The 16,850-nt window shown below is 43.5% G+C and overlaps 2 protein-coding genes and 1 non-coding gene across 5 annotated transcripts; all 3 read right to left on the bottom strand.

Moving 5' to 3' along the window:
- Positions 1-1,046: 1,046 nt before the first annotated feature.
- Positions 1,047-1,131, bottom strand: TRNAM-CAU (transfer RNA methionine (anticodon CAU)). Its single transcript is given in 2 exon segments — positions 1,047-1,082; positions 1,094-1,131. It is a non-coding gene; the product is annotated as a tRNA-Met (tRNA).
- Positions 1,132-1,390: 259 nt separating this feature from the next.
- Positions 1,391-4,199, bottom strand: LOC136513337 (lipoyl synthase 1, chloroplastic-like). Of its 3 annotated transcripts, none has more exons than XR_010773341.1 (7): positions 3,680-4,199; positions 3,379-3,589; positions 2,872-2,962; positions 2,630-2,787; positions 2,142-2,313; positions 1,926-2,029; positions 1,391-1,708 (listed from the first exon to the last, which is right to left on the bottom strand). XR_010773341.1 is itself a non-coding variant. In XM_066507333.1 (7 exons), exons 1-7 carry the CDS (start codon positions 4,050-4,052, stop codon positions 1,628-1,630), a joined length of 1,152 nt encoding a protein of 383 aa, XP_066363430.1. In that variant the 5' UTR covers positions 4,053-4,199; the 3' UTR covers positions 1,391-1,627. The 3 variants fall into 3 exon arrangements, 2 of the variants coding, with proteins under 2 accessions (XP_066363430.1, XP_066363429.1); XM_066507333.1 differs by having other exon boundaries at positions 1,926-2,036; positions 3,379-3,602; positions 3,738-4,199; XM_066507332.1 differs by having other exon boundaries at positions 1,926-2,036.
- Positions 4,200-5,192: 993 nt separating this feature from the next.
- On the bottom strand, positions 5,193-11,460 carry LOC136512234 (protein PAT1 homolog 1-like). The gene is made up of 5 exons (XM_066506216.1): positions 11,180-11,460; positions 10,824-10,984; positions 8,747-8,803; positions 8,162-8,231; positions 5,193-7,556 (listed from the first exon to the last, which is right to left on the bottom strand). Exons 1-5 carry the CDS (start codon positions 11,241-11,243, stop codon positions 5,518-5,520), a joined length of 2,391 nt encoding a protein of 796 aa, XP_066362313.1. The 5' UTR covers positions 11,244-11,460; the 3' UTR covers positions 5,193-5,517.
- Positions 11,461-16,850: the final 5,390 nt, after the last annotated feature.

The raw sequence follows: 16,850 nt of genomic DNA on the forward strand, positions 1-16,850 counted from the left end.
GCCACTATCTTTGTCATCACAGGTGCAAGAACTGATGGCCCAGCAAAGTCCAATCTGAATCTCGATGTCTACCTTTGCAGCCCCCAAAGCACGTAGGAAGCTCATGGCCTTGTCCCGTGATCACCGCCACACCAAAGCCCGGGAAGGGCCATTTCTTCACCTATATATATATACAGGAACTAGCAGGTAAGACACCATCACAAGTTCCCACAAACCACATAGTCACAAAGCATCTCTAAACACCACACCTCCGAACCAAGAAGAACCAACCATGATCCATCCTAAGAGGATCGTTCAATTAGCAAGGAAGTGGCAAAGGCTCAAGACAGCAACCAGAGAGACGACGACAGATGCTGCACCACTTCATCAATTGCAGACAAGGATCACTACACCGTGTACACTACGAACGGGAGGAGGTTTGAGGTCCCATTGGCATACCTCGGCACGGTAGTCTTCAGTGAGCTGCTGAGGACGATGTCAGAGGAGGAGTTTGGGTTCACAGGTGACGGCGGCAGGATCACACTGCCTTGTGATGCAGCGGTGGTGGAGTACGTGATGTACTGCTCCGCAGAAATTGTAGATCACCGCAGCAGTTTGCAGTTTGTAGCTCCTGAAGATATGCAGGGTTTGCAGCTATTAGTGTGATCTATATACTTTGTATAGATGAATGTGTACTACTCTGACATAGGTACAAGGAAAAGAAGGAAATTTTACATTCTCAATCTTTTACTGTCACTTTGAGAAATCTGTGATACGAAGCCTCTGATAGTTTGATTCTTGCAAGGCAGCAGCAAATCTAGCAGGAGCCTTGGAAATTGATACATGTAGGCAAAATCTGAACGGGAGGCCTGCCGCCTGCGTGGTGAAAAGAAAAGAGAAAAATGAGGAGTAATAATAAGAAAAATGAGGAGTAATAATAAGAAAAATGAGGAGTAAAAAAAAAATAGGCCAAAGCTCAGAGGTGCTCATATCATCTGCGACGATGACAAATCGTGAAGACCAATGTGTCACAGAGCGTTTCATCACGGCTCCGGCCAATTTAATTTTGGGGTGAGAGAGGCTCGAACTCTCGACCTCAGGATTTCTCAACAGCTATGAGACCTACGCGCTAGCCAACTGCGCCACCACCCCGTTGTGATGCCTGTGCTAAACAAGCGTTATATGTCATGTGCTCGTGCCTTTGACGTGCGTGATGCCGGATCTCTCCGCCTTTGCTTCATCACAAATCAGAATATTAAAAGGTTGCCTCAGGCAGGGAAGATGCCGAAATTGCTCTGTCCGTACAAACCAATATCAGGGGTTCAATTTGGATGAAGTAGTACAAGGAGAAATCCATGAAACAAGACAAGTAAAAACACAAGCAGAGTGTCTTATTTTTTGGCCACTTTACCATGCACGTATGACGTATCTGCCGCAAATGATACAAACCAAATTTTTGGCTGTCTTGGTCTTAAGCAAGCCGGAAGGAAACAAGGAATCACAGGATGTTCAACGTGACAAGTCAATGATGCCAAATGCAAATGGCATAAACTCTGAAGAATTCACGGGTTATTGTATCACCATCCTTAATACAATCTTGAGTGTAGAAATTGCTACTAAGGAACAGAAGTGGCCTGAAAATATATAGCTAGGGCTTAGTAGATTCATTCTTTTTATGTCTGACTAAATTCTGGACAAAGAGCTCTCCTGCACGATACGATGACCGAACCTGACAAAACATCCAGCAAGTAGAAAGGTAAGTGCTAGTGAGTACTGAATAGCTAACAGCGTACCAGCAAAACCAAATGGCCTATTATACTGCTATGCTATAAGAAGTTGCACGTCCACCAAACATTTGTTTCTCAAGAACGCTATTAAAGCACAGAATTCCTTTTCTGAGAATCTGAGATGAAATGTTTGAAAAGAGCAAATTGTGTTATGCTTACCAGAGGTCCACTAGCCACATAAAGAAAACCTAAAGATTCTCCGTAGTCCTTCCAGAAATCAAACTTCTCAGGAGTCACATACTCTCTAACTGTCAAGTGTCTTTCTGTGGGCTTTAAAATCAAGGAGCTTTCAGTGTACAGTGTTATAACAAGATCGGCTGGAAAACTGGGGGGAATACAGGAAGGATAAAAATATTAGAGGGGTGAAAATCAAACCTGTAAATATTGTCCCAAGGTCAGAATATCAACATTGACAGCCCTCAAGTCAGCCATTGTTTGCTTCACCTCCTCATCTGTCTCTCCTAGACCAAGCATGATAGAGGACTTTGTTACCATATTCACTCTGCTAATCTTTGCATGTTTCAGAACAGCTAAACTCTGATCATATCTGCAGGGGGGGTAGAAACCAGGTATAACAAAACAGACTTAGCCAAATGCCATTGCAATGATTCACTGGTTTTATAAAACTTGGTTTTGTATAATTATCATTGGACTTCAGTTTTTCAAAATTAGGACTCGCAGACATCCATGATTTGTATTGTAGAACTTGACTATAAAAAGGTTTAAATGGGTTCACAATCACTAGGAGTATGTATTGATAAAATTGTACTCTAGATTCCATACAGAGTAGGAACTGGGAAATCTTTTGACAGAAATGAATAAAGGGAAATCTTCTGACAGAAATGAATAAAGATGTGCGTTACCCTGCTCGGGGATCTCTAACTATTCTCTGCAGACTCCTCACAGTTTCAATGTTGTGAGCATATACATCTAGACCAGAGTTTGCTAAAGATGAAACTGCCCCCATGTCACCTCGAAAATCTGAAGTCAAGCACTCCACCAATATCCCAGGCTTCAACTCCTGAAAAGAAAAGAAAAACAAAATATATTCAGCATGGTAGATGCACAGAATTACCAGTTCACCATTTGCCAACAAGGGATAAACCTTAAGAGCTCGGACTGTTTGAGCAAAATGGCCGCTTCCACCATCAAGAAGGTCATCCCGATCAACACTTGTCAGCACAACAAAGTCTACTCTGCAAAGGACGTTATCTATCAGATAATTTGCAGCATAACCATCGTCTTCAACGCGTTTAGAACTGACAGAGATGATGATACTGTTAGTTGATCTCCACCAATAGGCCTATTGGGCCCTTAGATCTGCGCCCTGATCGGGGGCGCCCAACCCTAATATGGTTGCTAGGCCCCTGTCGCACAGCACTAATAAAGAGAGGTGGGGATCAGGGCTCTAACTACGAGGTTGACCTGAGCCGCCGTAACCACCTACAGAGAAACACTAATCCGATCTAAAGACATCGACTCCGCCGTCGCCTCTGCATCGTCTCCACCATGCTGGACTCCACCACGCCGAGCTCCCTCGACACCAGCGTCCACAAGGCTGCAGCGCAACTGCGCCAGGGCGAACTAGAGAAACCCTAAGTAAGATGCTTACCCCGATCTACGATTTAGAGGCACTGTGGTTTCTAACAGATACCCCCAACTCACGACTGCCATGGCTGTCTTCAGAGGCTCCAGGGCATCCGGTGGGGGAGGATTGTTGCTGGTTTTCACGGCGCAGAATCGACACCCCCGGGTACAGGTGTCGCCGAGGAGCATGATCGTCGCGGTCGCAACGCCATCCCCTTCTCCGCCGGCCCCGCCACCTTCATTCCAACACTGACCATCATCGTCAATTCACCAAAACGAAATGAAACCAAAATCCCACAACTGAAGTACCGAACCCACACCACAACCTAGAATGCATCGAATCTGAATGCTGCACATAGATATGAAAGTTTGGTTCGCCCCTACGTCTCCGATGTTGGGGCATTGGGCCTCGACGCAGACGGTGTTGAGCTTGAGCTCGCCGAGCGACTCCCTCAGCCTCGCGTACTTCCCTCCCTGCGCCGCCCGCTGCCGCAGCCACGCCGGCTTCTTCACCTCCGGGTCCCGCCCCGTGTACGGCCCCGGAGGAGCCCAACCCACCGACTTTGCCTCCGCCGCCCCTTCCAGCTGGCATCGCACCACCGAAGTCGACCTGGACCGGACACCGCAGCTCAGGCTCGCGGAGAGCACCCTGACCAAAGGAGAGGGAGGAGACGGCCTCGGCACGAACAGGCTCTGCATTGCGGCGGGCGGGGAAATTGGATGGAAAGGTCAACCCTAGGGCGCCATTGCCGGAGTCGTGGAGCCGCAGAGGCGATGGTTTCGAAGTGGAAGTGACAATCGCGAACCAGAGTACGCGGGCGGCGTGGCGAGGAAGGGAAGGATACGGGCAAGGACTACTGTGAGAGGACGGCGACGACGATAACCGAGTCACGTCAGTTTGATCAGTGGCATTCCAAAATCGTTACGGGTCTTTTTTTAAAAAAAACTGTATTTTGATAATTAGAAAAAGGTGAAAATTTCTAATCATTAACCAACAATTAACCTGCATGCAAGTTTGGTTTCAAAAAGATCAACGGAGAGAGTAATTTTATAGCACGAGGGCAAGCTACTATCCAGCATGCATGCAGCAGGTGAAGCTGTGCAACGGTGCAGCCACAGCAGCTTGAAGCAGAAGCGAATCGGAGCCAACTTGTTGGCTATCAGAGTTGCAGAACAATCGTTTCCACTTCCACACAACTTTCTTGACATACACAAACTAAACTGCATCTGGCAAGCATCATCCTTTGCAGCCTATTACAGAACAGAGATAAATGAGCACAGCAATGCCCTCAGGAATAAACTACAGATCAGCAGATACTAGGTCCCGTTCGCTGGTCAAAAACTTAACTGAAACTGACTGAAAAAACATTGTTTCGGCTGAATGGTATTGAGAGAAAAACACTGTTCCGATTGAAAAAAAAAAAGACGAACAAGCTGAATATGGGGTAAGCCGAACAGCTAATAACCATACAAATAATAGTAACTGCAGCAAAAGAACTTGTTGATTAAATTGTTCGAGCACATCACTCCTGAACCTTCCATATATCCAATTGAAGCAAGCATCACAAGAAACAAGCGGGGGTGTCTAGTTTGAGGAATATAGTCCACCATCTTTTCACTCGCTTTTTTTTTGGTTTGGTTTACAGAGTCCAAGTGGAACAAGTTGATCCATCGCCACCTTATTCCTCACAAACTGATAATGAGGAATGGGTCATTACACAAAATTTGAAGAGCAGGCTAATGATGCACTAACTCATCTAGAGTGAAGTGATTCCTCAAACCAAACACCCCCTAAGCTGTTGCTATCCGCCCACTAATGTTCTCTTCTTTGGGAGAGAATAAGTCAACTAGCTTACCTCCAATAGATGTTCTGTTCACCACTACACAGTTACAGCAGGATACATACATGCATAATCTATTATAACCGTCATGAGGGCGATGTATGAAAAGACAGACCTACATAAAGTTGGTTTTCAGTCTATAAATATAACATCTCGATCCTACAGTCATATCCTGAATGCTAACTTCACTGAGCCAATGGAACTTCTCCAAGCTCGCACCTTATGATGAGATCACAGGCATGTCTCCAGATATAAGAATTGCCATCTGAAGACAAAGTGCCATATAAATCAAAACAGATGACCATCGGGTCTCTTCGGTGGTGTTAACCTGGAACTGATTCAGAATTGACATGTCCACGACTAGCGTTAGGACTGAAACCAGGTACATGCGTAGATTTCCAAGCAAAATCTAGCAGTGTCTGACGATGCTGTTCACTAGTATGAGGAAGACTTGCACGCAACAGCTCAACAGGCATCTCCCTGCTGACTGCTTTGGTGGTTTCAGGTCCTCCCATGGAGCTGGATCCCTGCATGGCAAACCTCTGCACAATACTTTCATACTTGCTGTCACAGTACTTTGTCAGCAGTCCAAAGAAGGCATCAAATGATGCTTGCCAAAGTGAACGTGCTGATCTGCTGTAGTTAGCTGCGGAATGAGGATCAGCCAGTAGCTCGGTCACTCTATCCAGCACAGATTTGATTACCAGAGAGGCCCCATCACCAGCAGCACTACCAAGTGGTCGGAGAGGTGGCTGCTGCGATGAACAGACAACAGCTGCAAGGCAGGCACTGAGAGCACTGAGTTCCATATGGTGCACACAAGAGGAAACAGTCTTGGCAAGACCAATGGTTGTTTCTGCAGCACTAGAGTCTGACGGCAAGCCCCCAAACAAGCTCCTAAGATGTCGGAAAACAGCCATGCAAACTATCCGGGTCAGCTCACTTCCAGAGACAAGAAGTCGAAGATAGCGTGCCAAAAGTTTGCGTCCTTTGGGCAGAGAAACAATACGAAGAAAAATTAGGTCATCCTTAGGGGCTAACCCACCCGAATGGCCAGGTTTGTTGGGGCCAAAAGGGTCAACAAGCTGAAGTGATGTAGCTAAGCCTTCAAGCAGGACCTGTCGCCTTCGCTTCAGTCGTAAACTGCTGTCCTGTGACTGGCTAGACTGTAAAAACCGATCAATATCATCGACATCTAGAAGAAGACGAAGAGAATCTTCAACAGTTATTCTGGCTGCAAGCATTGGCTCTTTCTCCAGTGGCCTTGTGGACGACTTATGATCATAAAAACCATCACCAGATCCAGGCAAATCAGCTTCAAGAAGAGGGCGAGGTCTACGTATGGCAGAGAATGAAACTCCTCCATTAGCGTCGACCTGTAGATATGAATGCTGATCAACACCAGACCGGGATTTTGAGGGGAAGTCCTTTATTGACATAGGGCAGAAATTGGACTTCTGAGAAGTTACAGATCTTTTGGCTTTGCGAGCTTGGTGGTAGTAGTCATCGATGTAAGGATCGTTGCTGTGATTTGCAGAGTGCTGCATTTTTAAGATACTTTCAATCTCTTCAGATGACATGTACTTGGATCTGAACTTTATCCCTGAACTCTCACTATTCTGGCTACCTGCATCAGAAGGCTGTAGAGAAAAGCGTATGTTGTGCTTTCCTCTTCCTGACCTTGATCGCTTGTCTCTTGGTGAAGGAACATCAGGAGATTGGTGGTGATAGAATAGGTGAGGCTGCATGTTTATGTAATTCTGAAGAGGCGGTGGTAATCTCTGGTGCTGCTGAGAAAAAAGCAATGAAGACATTGAACTACTTGGAAGGGATAACTGTGGCTGCAATAAACTGGGCCGCCGGTTAAGATGATCAAAAGCAAGTGGGCCAGCTTGGTTTGACCACTCATTTTGTAGGACATTGTTCATTGACAGATCTCCAGTGGTGTAAGACATGCTTCGTCCATAAGGCAGTCCATGAGATAGACCAGGCATATGATATGGGGAACCAGAAAGCGATGAACTCGGAGAACCCATGTGGTGACCAGCACCAGGTGATGGAATGCTTGAGTGCCGTGTAAGACCTTGAGCAGGATAAGGCAATGCAGGACTTCCACCTGGTGGCGGATAGGATGTAAACGAAGTAGATCTGTGTAAAAGAATAGGTTCACTTGAGCGGTGCTGTAGTGGTTGATTGGGATATGAAGATGTACGAGACAGTGGTTTAGACTCTCCAAAGTGAGGCGAAGATTGCAGCTGCGAGCACCATTGTTTGCTGTCCAGGGATTCATCACCGTCTAGTATATCCTGATCTACCCAATTGGAGAAGTCAGCATCTTGAGCCCAATCAGCAGTAAAAGAACCTGAAGGAAGACATTATATGGCACAGTGAATATTGGCACTTAATAAGAATATAAAAATGTAAAAGGTGACATCACACTTATATTTCTAAACAAGGCAACATATTACTATTGCATTGATAATAGTGATTCAGAGATCACACTTGCAACAGGCTGATGGTCAGCCCAAGCACCTAGACATTGGGACATGAATGCGGTTTTTCTTTTTCTTTTACCAATGGCAAACTAGAGATTATGTGCCTTTCTCCTAAATATTATATATAAATATGTGGTGTGCCTTCTGACAAAATAAACATTACTTTGGATTGCCCATCAGCAAAATATCTAATCTTCAGAGTGCCATAGCAAGTGTAACATATTTACATTGTCGAGAGCTATTTTAGACTAATAAGAATATACAGTGTTCAAGATGTAACCTATAATGAAACCAGATACAAAATGAAACCATGCCGTATCAAAGATGGGTAGCTAAAGCAAGGTGAGTAAATCACTAAATCATTTGCAGTGCAAAGGTAAAGATTAAAAATAATAATCTTGTCCTCGACTTATGACGTAAACTTGTGCGATGTTAAGCTTTAGTGGTAATGGAGGGCAGAATTGTTACTTACTTTCTCTCGAAATTGATCGTCTATCACCAATAACGCCAGGATTCCTTGTTCCGCTAATACTTCGGTTCAACTGAATATGTGAAGTGTAGGAAGACAGAAAAAAGAATTATAATATTATAATATTATAAATATTATAAAAGAGTATAATAATGAATAATTTAAAGCATCGTGAAGCTACTGACCACATAATGAAACTTCAAAAAAAAACTTTAAGGGAGAGGGCAATGTAATTTCAAGATCCACAACATAATCTGAGCCTATGACTAGATGAATTCGACTATTCGAGAATAATCTGTCACCTAATCTCTTTTATGTGCAAGGCTAAAAATGAAATGGGTTGTGAAAGGTGGTATACACAGACTTTTTTTTCTTATTTTTAACATTTTGACTTCTATATTAAGGGAAAGCACTATAGTGAGTAAATGGCATAGCTTAAGAAACCTTCAAACACCTGCTGGCCAAACAGACATTTACTACCAGGGATATAGTAAATATATATGAAATAAATATATCTTCAATACTTAGGTAAGCAGAAGACACAAATTGAAGCGATCACTGATCAAGCTAGTGGAATAAGGCACTAACCATTGCAAAAGTGCTTGCAAGATCATCAATTTCCGACAAGTTACTCATACAATCAATCTGCAGGAAGACAGAAGGCAAATAAATGATCATGATGAAATATAGAAAGAATAGGAGCAAACAGGAAAAGGAACTTTGGGAAGGAAAGAGCAAATGCCCCAAATAGTTGGGTTCTATTTGGTCAATAGTTAATTCTTACGATTACCTATGAAACAAATTGGTCGCACGACCTTAGCTCTTCATCAAGAATCTAATGTTAAAAGTTAAGTAGCTAATCTTACATATCATTGTACTCCCTCCGTATTAAAAAATAAAGTCGCTTTGGACAAGGCTTGGGTCAAACATTGGGAATATAAATCATGAATAACTTTTTAAGTTGTTGAGTTTGGAAATGTGAAAGCCATATAAATAGATTTGTCTTGAAAAATACTTTCATAAAAATATACATATATCACTTTTTGATAAATATTTTTATAAAAACAAGGAGTCAAAGTAATACTTTGGAGACCGTGTCGCTGTCCAAAACGACTTTATTTTTTAGTATGGAGGGAGTATACTGTAACCCAATCAAAGCAATCTAACTGTGTTCAAACTTCAAAGGTATGCCCAAAGGAATGTTATCCAGATCTAGACAAGTACAACAGGTACAAACCATACTCACTGATGAAATTGCCCGCGAGAAAATGAGCAGTTTTGCTCATGAACAGTTCCTACAGTAATTATACATGTCAACACCTTCAAGTGCCCCTTATACCAAAAACAGTAACTGATTACATCATATTTGATTGGGTCCTATTCCCAAATGTATTCCAATCAGTCCCCCAGCAGTTATACACCCATAACTAAACATATTTGTTGAAAGAAACTAAGAAAGAGGGATTTGCATGATAGAGAAAAGGTAGCTGCAACAATCAAGAACTGAAATACAATGGAAATAAGTAGAAAGGTTGAGTAACAGCATCTATATAAGGTCGACCCGTTGAATGTACCTGTGCTTTAAACACTACAGCAACAGAATGGCAACAGCTAAAGCATCTACTCCTTTGAAGATGGAAAATTTATTGAACACTGATGTGTCCTACCTGAATGCTCTTACAATGGAAATAGCTTGAAAGGGCGTACCCAGTGCAGAGAGCTCCCGCTCTGTGCGGGGTCTGGGGAAGGGTGTCAGTGGCAAGCCTTACCCTCGCCTGTGCAATGCGAGGAGACCGCGACTCGAACCCGGGACCTTCCGGTCACAGGCGGTAAGACTCTACCGCTTGCACCAGGCCCGCCCTTCAATGGAAATAGCTTGAAAGGACAAAAACAATTTTATGGAGTAATCAAACACAATGGAGGCTTTGCTAAAATAGTTAGGAAGGCAGAAGGCTAATTCAGAAACAATATCATTAAAAAATATATTTTTCTGCTTTCTTCCACTACCTCAGCCAGACATAAAGCATCATACCTGATGTTATTTATTTAGGTACTTTCAATAATGTTCAAAAAGCCCTAATAACTACTCCCACCGTTCCAAACTTTAAGATGTTTTGGCATTTCTAGACACAGTGCTTTACTATGCATCTAGACATAGTGTATATCTAAGTGCATAGCACAAGCTATTATTCTAGAAAAGCCAAAACGTCCTACCAATTTGGAATGGAGGGAGGAATGGATGGAGTAGTGAGTAGAAGGGAAAAAAAAGTTCTACATTTCTTATCCATTTGTCACACATGATTCTATATTCACAATTACCCATAAGAATAGGATTACTTTTAAATGTATGGCATGCCTTTGCCTTTCTACACTAGATGTATGAATCTCAATTCCACCAAATATTGAACCTGAAACCTAAAAGTTAGACTGCACAATTTGGTCTATTTGGTGCAGAAGTATCCACTACCACGCATCAAAATCACATGCTACCACTCCTACCGCAGAAAATATAGCTCAGGTCACTCTCAGCTCTCGCTATTAATTCCAATAGTAACAAGCGCCAACAAAACAAAACAAAACAAAACCTTCTGAAGTATTCCGTGCACAAAAATCATTAAAAGTGGCAAAGCCAACTTTGCAAGACATCAAGGTACCGAGAGCGCACCTCTTCGCCGGTAGAAGAGAACTGGTAGCCACCATCATCAGGTCCACCGAATCCGCCACCATCGCCATCGACACCTCCATCCAAAAGCCCACCGAGCTCCGCCCCCTGCATGGGCGCCTTGCCGAAGAAGGAGTACTGCGCCGCGTCGAAGCGCGAGTTGTCTGCAGGATAAGGAAAAGGAAGTGACGAATTTAGCTAATCGAGTCCAGCAACCCGAAAAATCGCCAGGCGGCAAGCGCACCAGAAACGACGACGCAGCAGGGACACCGCTAAAATCCCGAGGACGCAACAATCAAAACGGCACTAGACAAAGTCCCAACAAAATCACTCCGAAAATAGCCGCAAGAAAGGATCACCTGCGGTGGAAGACGAGGACGGGCCTCCGCCACCGCCACCGCCATCCGCCCTAACGCCCCTCATCGCCTCGTCTCCCTCGCGGCGGCGCGAATGGGCGCTAGGGTTTGGGTTCCCGCGTGGGGTTTGGATCTGACGAGAGCAGGGGAGAGGAGCAAGGCGCACAGCTCGCCGCCGCTCAGTCTTGCTTGCTTCCCTTCTCTTCTCTTTTGGACTTAAACCAAATAAACCCACAAGGAATATAGAAAATCGAAACAAGGACCCAAATTATGGCAGGAAATAAAAAAGGTTAACTGAAAATCTATCCCTTTTATAGAACATCTGAAAATGATATGGTAGGAAGGAATCTGAATTAATCGCGAAACGCGAGGATTATGTGGAGTGACAGATGACAGATTGATTAGCGCTAATACGGAGAAGACTTGGTCTTGGCTTGCGTGTTACTCTACCTAGATTTCTTTATGGACCCTCTTGCGTGTTTTTTCTGGCTTTCTGTCTCTGACGGGCCGTTGGTTTGCTTTCTCTCTCTTCGGTGATCATTAGTCACGCTAATCACGCACCTTTTTCTGTTAACAATAAAACAAACCATTTGCAGAATGCATGACCGTTTTAGGGCATCTTTGGATATACCATGTTATATTCGTCTGCTCATCGCACATGAGTTTTTGTCCTAGGAAGCTTTTTTTTTTGCTTTTAGTTCATATATCAAAATAACAATGGACTAAATTTTATAGCTAACTAAATTTTAATTCTCGGTGATCTAAACATGACAAGCCCTTATGCGAGGAACGGAGAAATGTGTTTCTGCTACTCAAGATGATAATGTTACGACTTACGGTATAATACTCAAGATGATAATGTTACGACTTACGGTATAAGCAGACCTTGTGGGAACTTGGAATAACGTAACTTTTTTTTGTCGTATCTAAATAATACCTTTTCCTAAGAATTGATTGTGAGCTAAAGCATTTATTTTCTGTAATACTTTTTGTAATGGTTGACGAGATTATACGGTCTTTGTATCATTGGTCGTTGCGTCCCCTGCGAAAATGTGATAGCGAATTCACCTATCACGATTCACAAGATATTAGACTACCCACAGTGTTGATAAAACCTAGGCTGGATTATGAGCGAGAAAGTTCAAATATCAGCTCATCCTATTGCACAATACGATGTTGAGTTTAAAAAAGCAAGCAGCGAGTCTAAGTAGATACACCAAATAAAAAAAACTTTCACAATAGTTCGTTATAGAATGAGAGAAATAAGATTGACAAAATAGCCATGCACGCATTTTGACATCGATATTGATCTTGTTGTACAGTGTGTGAGGTTTAGTGTTCTTAGCACCAGAAGTTGTGGCGTACAGGTACATTTTCAGTATCGACTATACTGCGAGCAATCTTACGAGATATGTGTCGGTGTTTGAATAACCATCGACGAGTAAATTTCTAATATTACGCGTCTGGCTCGGATGATGTGTTTAGAAGACACAAGGTTTATACTGGTTCGGGCAGAATGTCCCTACGTCCAGTTTGTTACTGCTGCTAGTGTTACTAGCACTAAAAATTTACAGTATGGGTTACAAACAGGCGAGAGAGGGACGGATCCTAAGTCTCTGGTGGAAAGAATGAATAGATACCGAGAGCTCGGTTGCTGCTCAGCGTGTGCTTGTGTTGTGTTCTGATCGGTTCGAGGTTCAATGGGTTCGTGATGGTTCGATCGGGTCTGGCCTGAATCGATGCGATGCAAGTCGTCTCGTGGTCCCTCTAATGGGGCGTTCTGTTTTCTCTTTTATAGGCCAAGGAAAAGCACAGGTTACAGCGGAGGAAAAAAGAGAAGAACCAGAGAGAAAGAGCCAAAGGCCCTCAGGGTCGTCGGGTTCTTCTCCTTCATGCGGGTCCCGTCGACACTGTAGATGTCACACAGGGACGGCACCATGTCGCGGTCTTGTCCGTCACTAACGCCATGCGCAGGCGTCGTCTGCCGGTCACGGAGCTCCACTCCGTCCCGACGGATGTCGTGGTGAACCGACGTGTCTGTCAGTGTTCGTACGAGGGTTAGGCAGAACAGTATGGGTACGCCCGACACTGTTCTTGATGTGGATCCCTAGGTATGGCCCGTCGTAGCCGCGGGTTACATCGGGCATGCCGATCTCTTCCTTAGCGTCAGAGTTTTGACCCAGGCCCATACGTTTGGACCTGGAGTGGTTGGCGGCGGTATGGGTCTCTGTCGGACGATGCGGAGCCCGCGGCCTCAGAGTCGGGGTCGGGCGAGGCGGAGTGCGAACCCAAGAGTCGAGTGAAAGGTCCTAATATGGCTAGAGGGGGGTGAATAGCCTATTTAAAATCTACAAACCAATTAGAGCAATTTAATTAGTATAGCAAATAGCGAAATACAAACTTGCTCTAGCTCTACAAGGGTTGCAAGCCACCTATCAAACAATTCTAGTTGATACGATCACTAAACACCCAATTTACTATGTCACTACTCACTACGAGCTCTCACACTTGCTATACTAAAGAGCTCCACTAGATAAACTTGAACAATGAAGCAAGCTCTCAATTCTAGCTACACTAAAGAGCTTGCTACAACTAGTTTGCAAGAATATAAATTAGTAAGTAGGGTGATTATACCGTCGTGTAGAGAAGTGAACCAATCACAAGATGAATATTAAATCAACCATCGGGGCAATAACAAAGGGCAAGAGACAACCAATTTTTCTCCCGAGGTTCACGTGCTTACCGGCACGCCAGTCCCCGTTGTGTCGACCAACACTTGGTGGTTCGGCGGCTAAGAGGTGTTGCACGAACTTCATCCATATAATTGGACACCGCAAGAACCTACCCACAAGTGAGGTAACTCAATGACATGAGCAATCCACTAGAGTTACCTTTCGACGCTCCGTCGGGAAAGGCACAAAACCCCTCACAATCACCACGATCGGAGTCAGAGATAATCACCAACCTCCGCTCGACGATCCTCGCTGCTCCAAGCCGTCTAGGTAGCGACAACCACCAAGAGAAACAAGCGAATCCCACAGCGAAACACGAACACCAAGTGCCACTAGATGCAAACACTCAAGCAATGCACTTGGATTCTTTTCCAATCTCACAAAGATGATGGATCAATGATGGAGATGAGTGGAAGGGCTTTAGCTAAGCTCATAAGGTTGCTATGTCAATGTAAATGGGTAAGAGAGTGAGCTTGAGCCGGCCAAACAGTATTTATAGACACCCCAAAACAATAGAGTCATTGGCTCAATTATTGGGCTGACTGCGTATCGACCAGACGCACAGGTCGTGGCGACCGGACGCACCACTTGTATATACTGGACGCATCCGATGTGGCGACCGGACGCGTTCGGTCGCTACCTAACCGCCACGTGTCTAATTTTAAAATAAAGTAGCCATTGCTGCCATATTCAATCTGCGACCAGACGCGCTGTTTAGAAATGACCGGACGCTGAGCCGCAGCGTCCGGTCGAGTCTAGAGAGCACCCAGGGCCGATCGGACACGTCCGGTCACTTTGGACCGGAAGCAGGGTACTCAGCGTTCGGTCGAGTCCAGAGAGCTCCCAAAGCCGCTCTGGGCTGACCGGACGCGTCTGGTCACTCCGAACCAGACGCTCCCAACGTCCGATCAACTGTTACGCTAAACACCGACACTCGCTGATCAACTTTGACTGGATGCTAAAATAGTAACTCTCCAGCATCCGATCACTTCACTGAGCCAGAGTCCGGTCGTTAATACCAGACACGTCCGGTCGCCATACCAGACACGTCCGGTCACTCAGTGACCAGCGCAACCAACTCCTTTTTAACTCTATTTTCTTCACCCTTGCTCAAATATGCCAACCACCAAGTGTATCACCTTATGTACATGTGTTAGCATATTTTCATAAACATTTTCAAGGGTGTTAGCACTCCACTAGATCCTAAATGCATATGTAATGAGTTAGAGCATCTAGTGGCACTTTGATAACCGCATTTTTATACGAGTTTTATCTCTCTTAATAGTACAACTATAGAATCTAAATGTGATCACACTCGCTAAGTGTCTTGATCACCAAAACAAAATGACTCCTACCACTTATACCTTTGCCTTGAGCCTTTTGTTTTTCTTTATCATTTTCCAAGTCCAAACATGTGAACATCATCATGGCATTACCATCATCATGTTATGATCTTCATTTGTTTTGCCACTTGGAATGTGCCACCTATCTCATAATCACTTTGATAAACTAGGTTAACACTTAGGGGTTCATCAATTCACCAAAACCAGACTAGAGCTTTCAATCTCCCCCTTTTTGGTAATTGATGACAACCCTTATATAAAGATATGAATTAAGATTTAATTGAATCCACGTTGCTTGCCCAAGCATATTTACCATGTGTAAAAAGATATGGACAAGTTTCATGAATCCCATATGGTAGCAATTGCTCCCCCTACATATATGCTAAGAGTTTGGATTAAAGCTTACACATATGCTTAGATAGGAAATATAGGAGACAATGTCTACCAAATGATGCTAAGGTATAATAGATGGACCTTTGAAGCGTGATACCAATCGGAGTGCACCAATATACCATCCTTAGCACCATTAGTAACTAGACACACACAAAAACTAGAATACCCTATGAGATCAACATTAGAAGCAAGGGTCTAGTTCCATGAAATAAACATAAGTCTAGTTACTTAACCTATACATGCTAGTTTTTCATTTCATCATTCAAACCTATAACTAGTATGCACCACACAAGCATGGATATTGAAATTTAAAACTTGTGCCATGCAAGCAAAGATATGTAATGCACATTCAAATGCAATATATAAGTTTATGAGCTTGCTCCCCCTACTTGTGTGCAATTTATTGATCCCCTTACAATGTTATTTCATTTGTTCGCTTCTCCTATCTTACTATCTTTGTGAATTTCTCTCCCTCTTTGTCAACAATTAGCACAAAAAGGCGAGTTCAAATTTTGGATAGGTTGGGGTGAAATCATGTGAAGTAAGAATCATTTTCTCAATTTTGTTCAATCTAGATCATTTGCAAAAGATATTTAACTCGGTTTGATCCAAGGACAAGCTTCTTCACACCTCTAAATAAAGATTATCTTGTACCTTGAGTTAAATACTTAGAGCTCATTTTCTAGATCAAACACTAGGTTTACAAGCTCACAAACATATCATATGCTACCACTAGATCATTTCAAGCATACAAGCAACAGTGGTACCATACAAGCATCAAATTCATTTGCGAATGAGCCTATTCAACTGTGAAATATGTCTAGATGCACTAAACATGTCCTTAGCAAGGATGTATGCCATGTCAATCAACTTTTACCTTGGTTTGCTCGAAGAAGAGGCATGTCATATAATAGGGGGTGCATCAACACATATTTGAGAAGTCAAGTATGTTCAATTCATTCCTTAGCTTGCAAAACCTCTTTTCATCAAGTGGCTTGGTGAAGATATCGGCAAGTTGATCTTCGGTGCCCACACTTTCAATGCAAATGTTCCCTTTTTGTTGGTAATCTCTTATGAAATGATGGTGGACATTAATGTGCTTTGTTCTTGTATGTTGAACCGGATTATTGGTTAACTTGATTGCACTCTCATTATCACATAGCAATGGCACTTTCTTGAACTTGATTCCAAAGTCATTCAAAGTAG

This window comes from Miscanthus floridulus, chromosome 16 (genome assembly GCF_019320115.1).
Source record: "Miscanthus floridulus cultivar M001 chromosome 16, ASM1932011v1, whole genome shotgun sequence".
NCBI classification, from domain to species: domain Eukaryota; kingdom Viridiplantae; phylum Streptophyta; class Magnoliopsida; order Poales; family Poaceae; genus Miscanthus; species Miscanthus floridulus.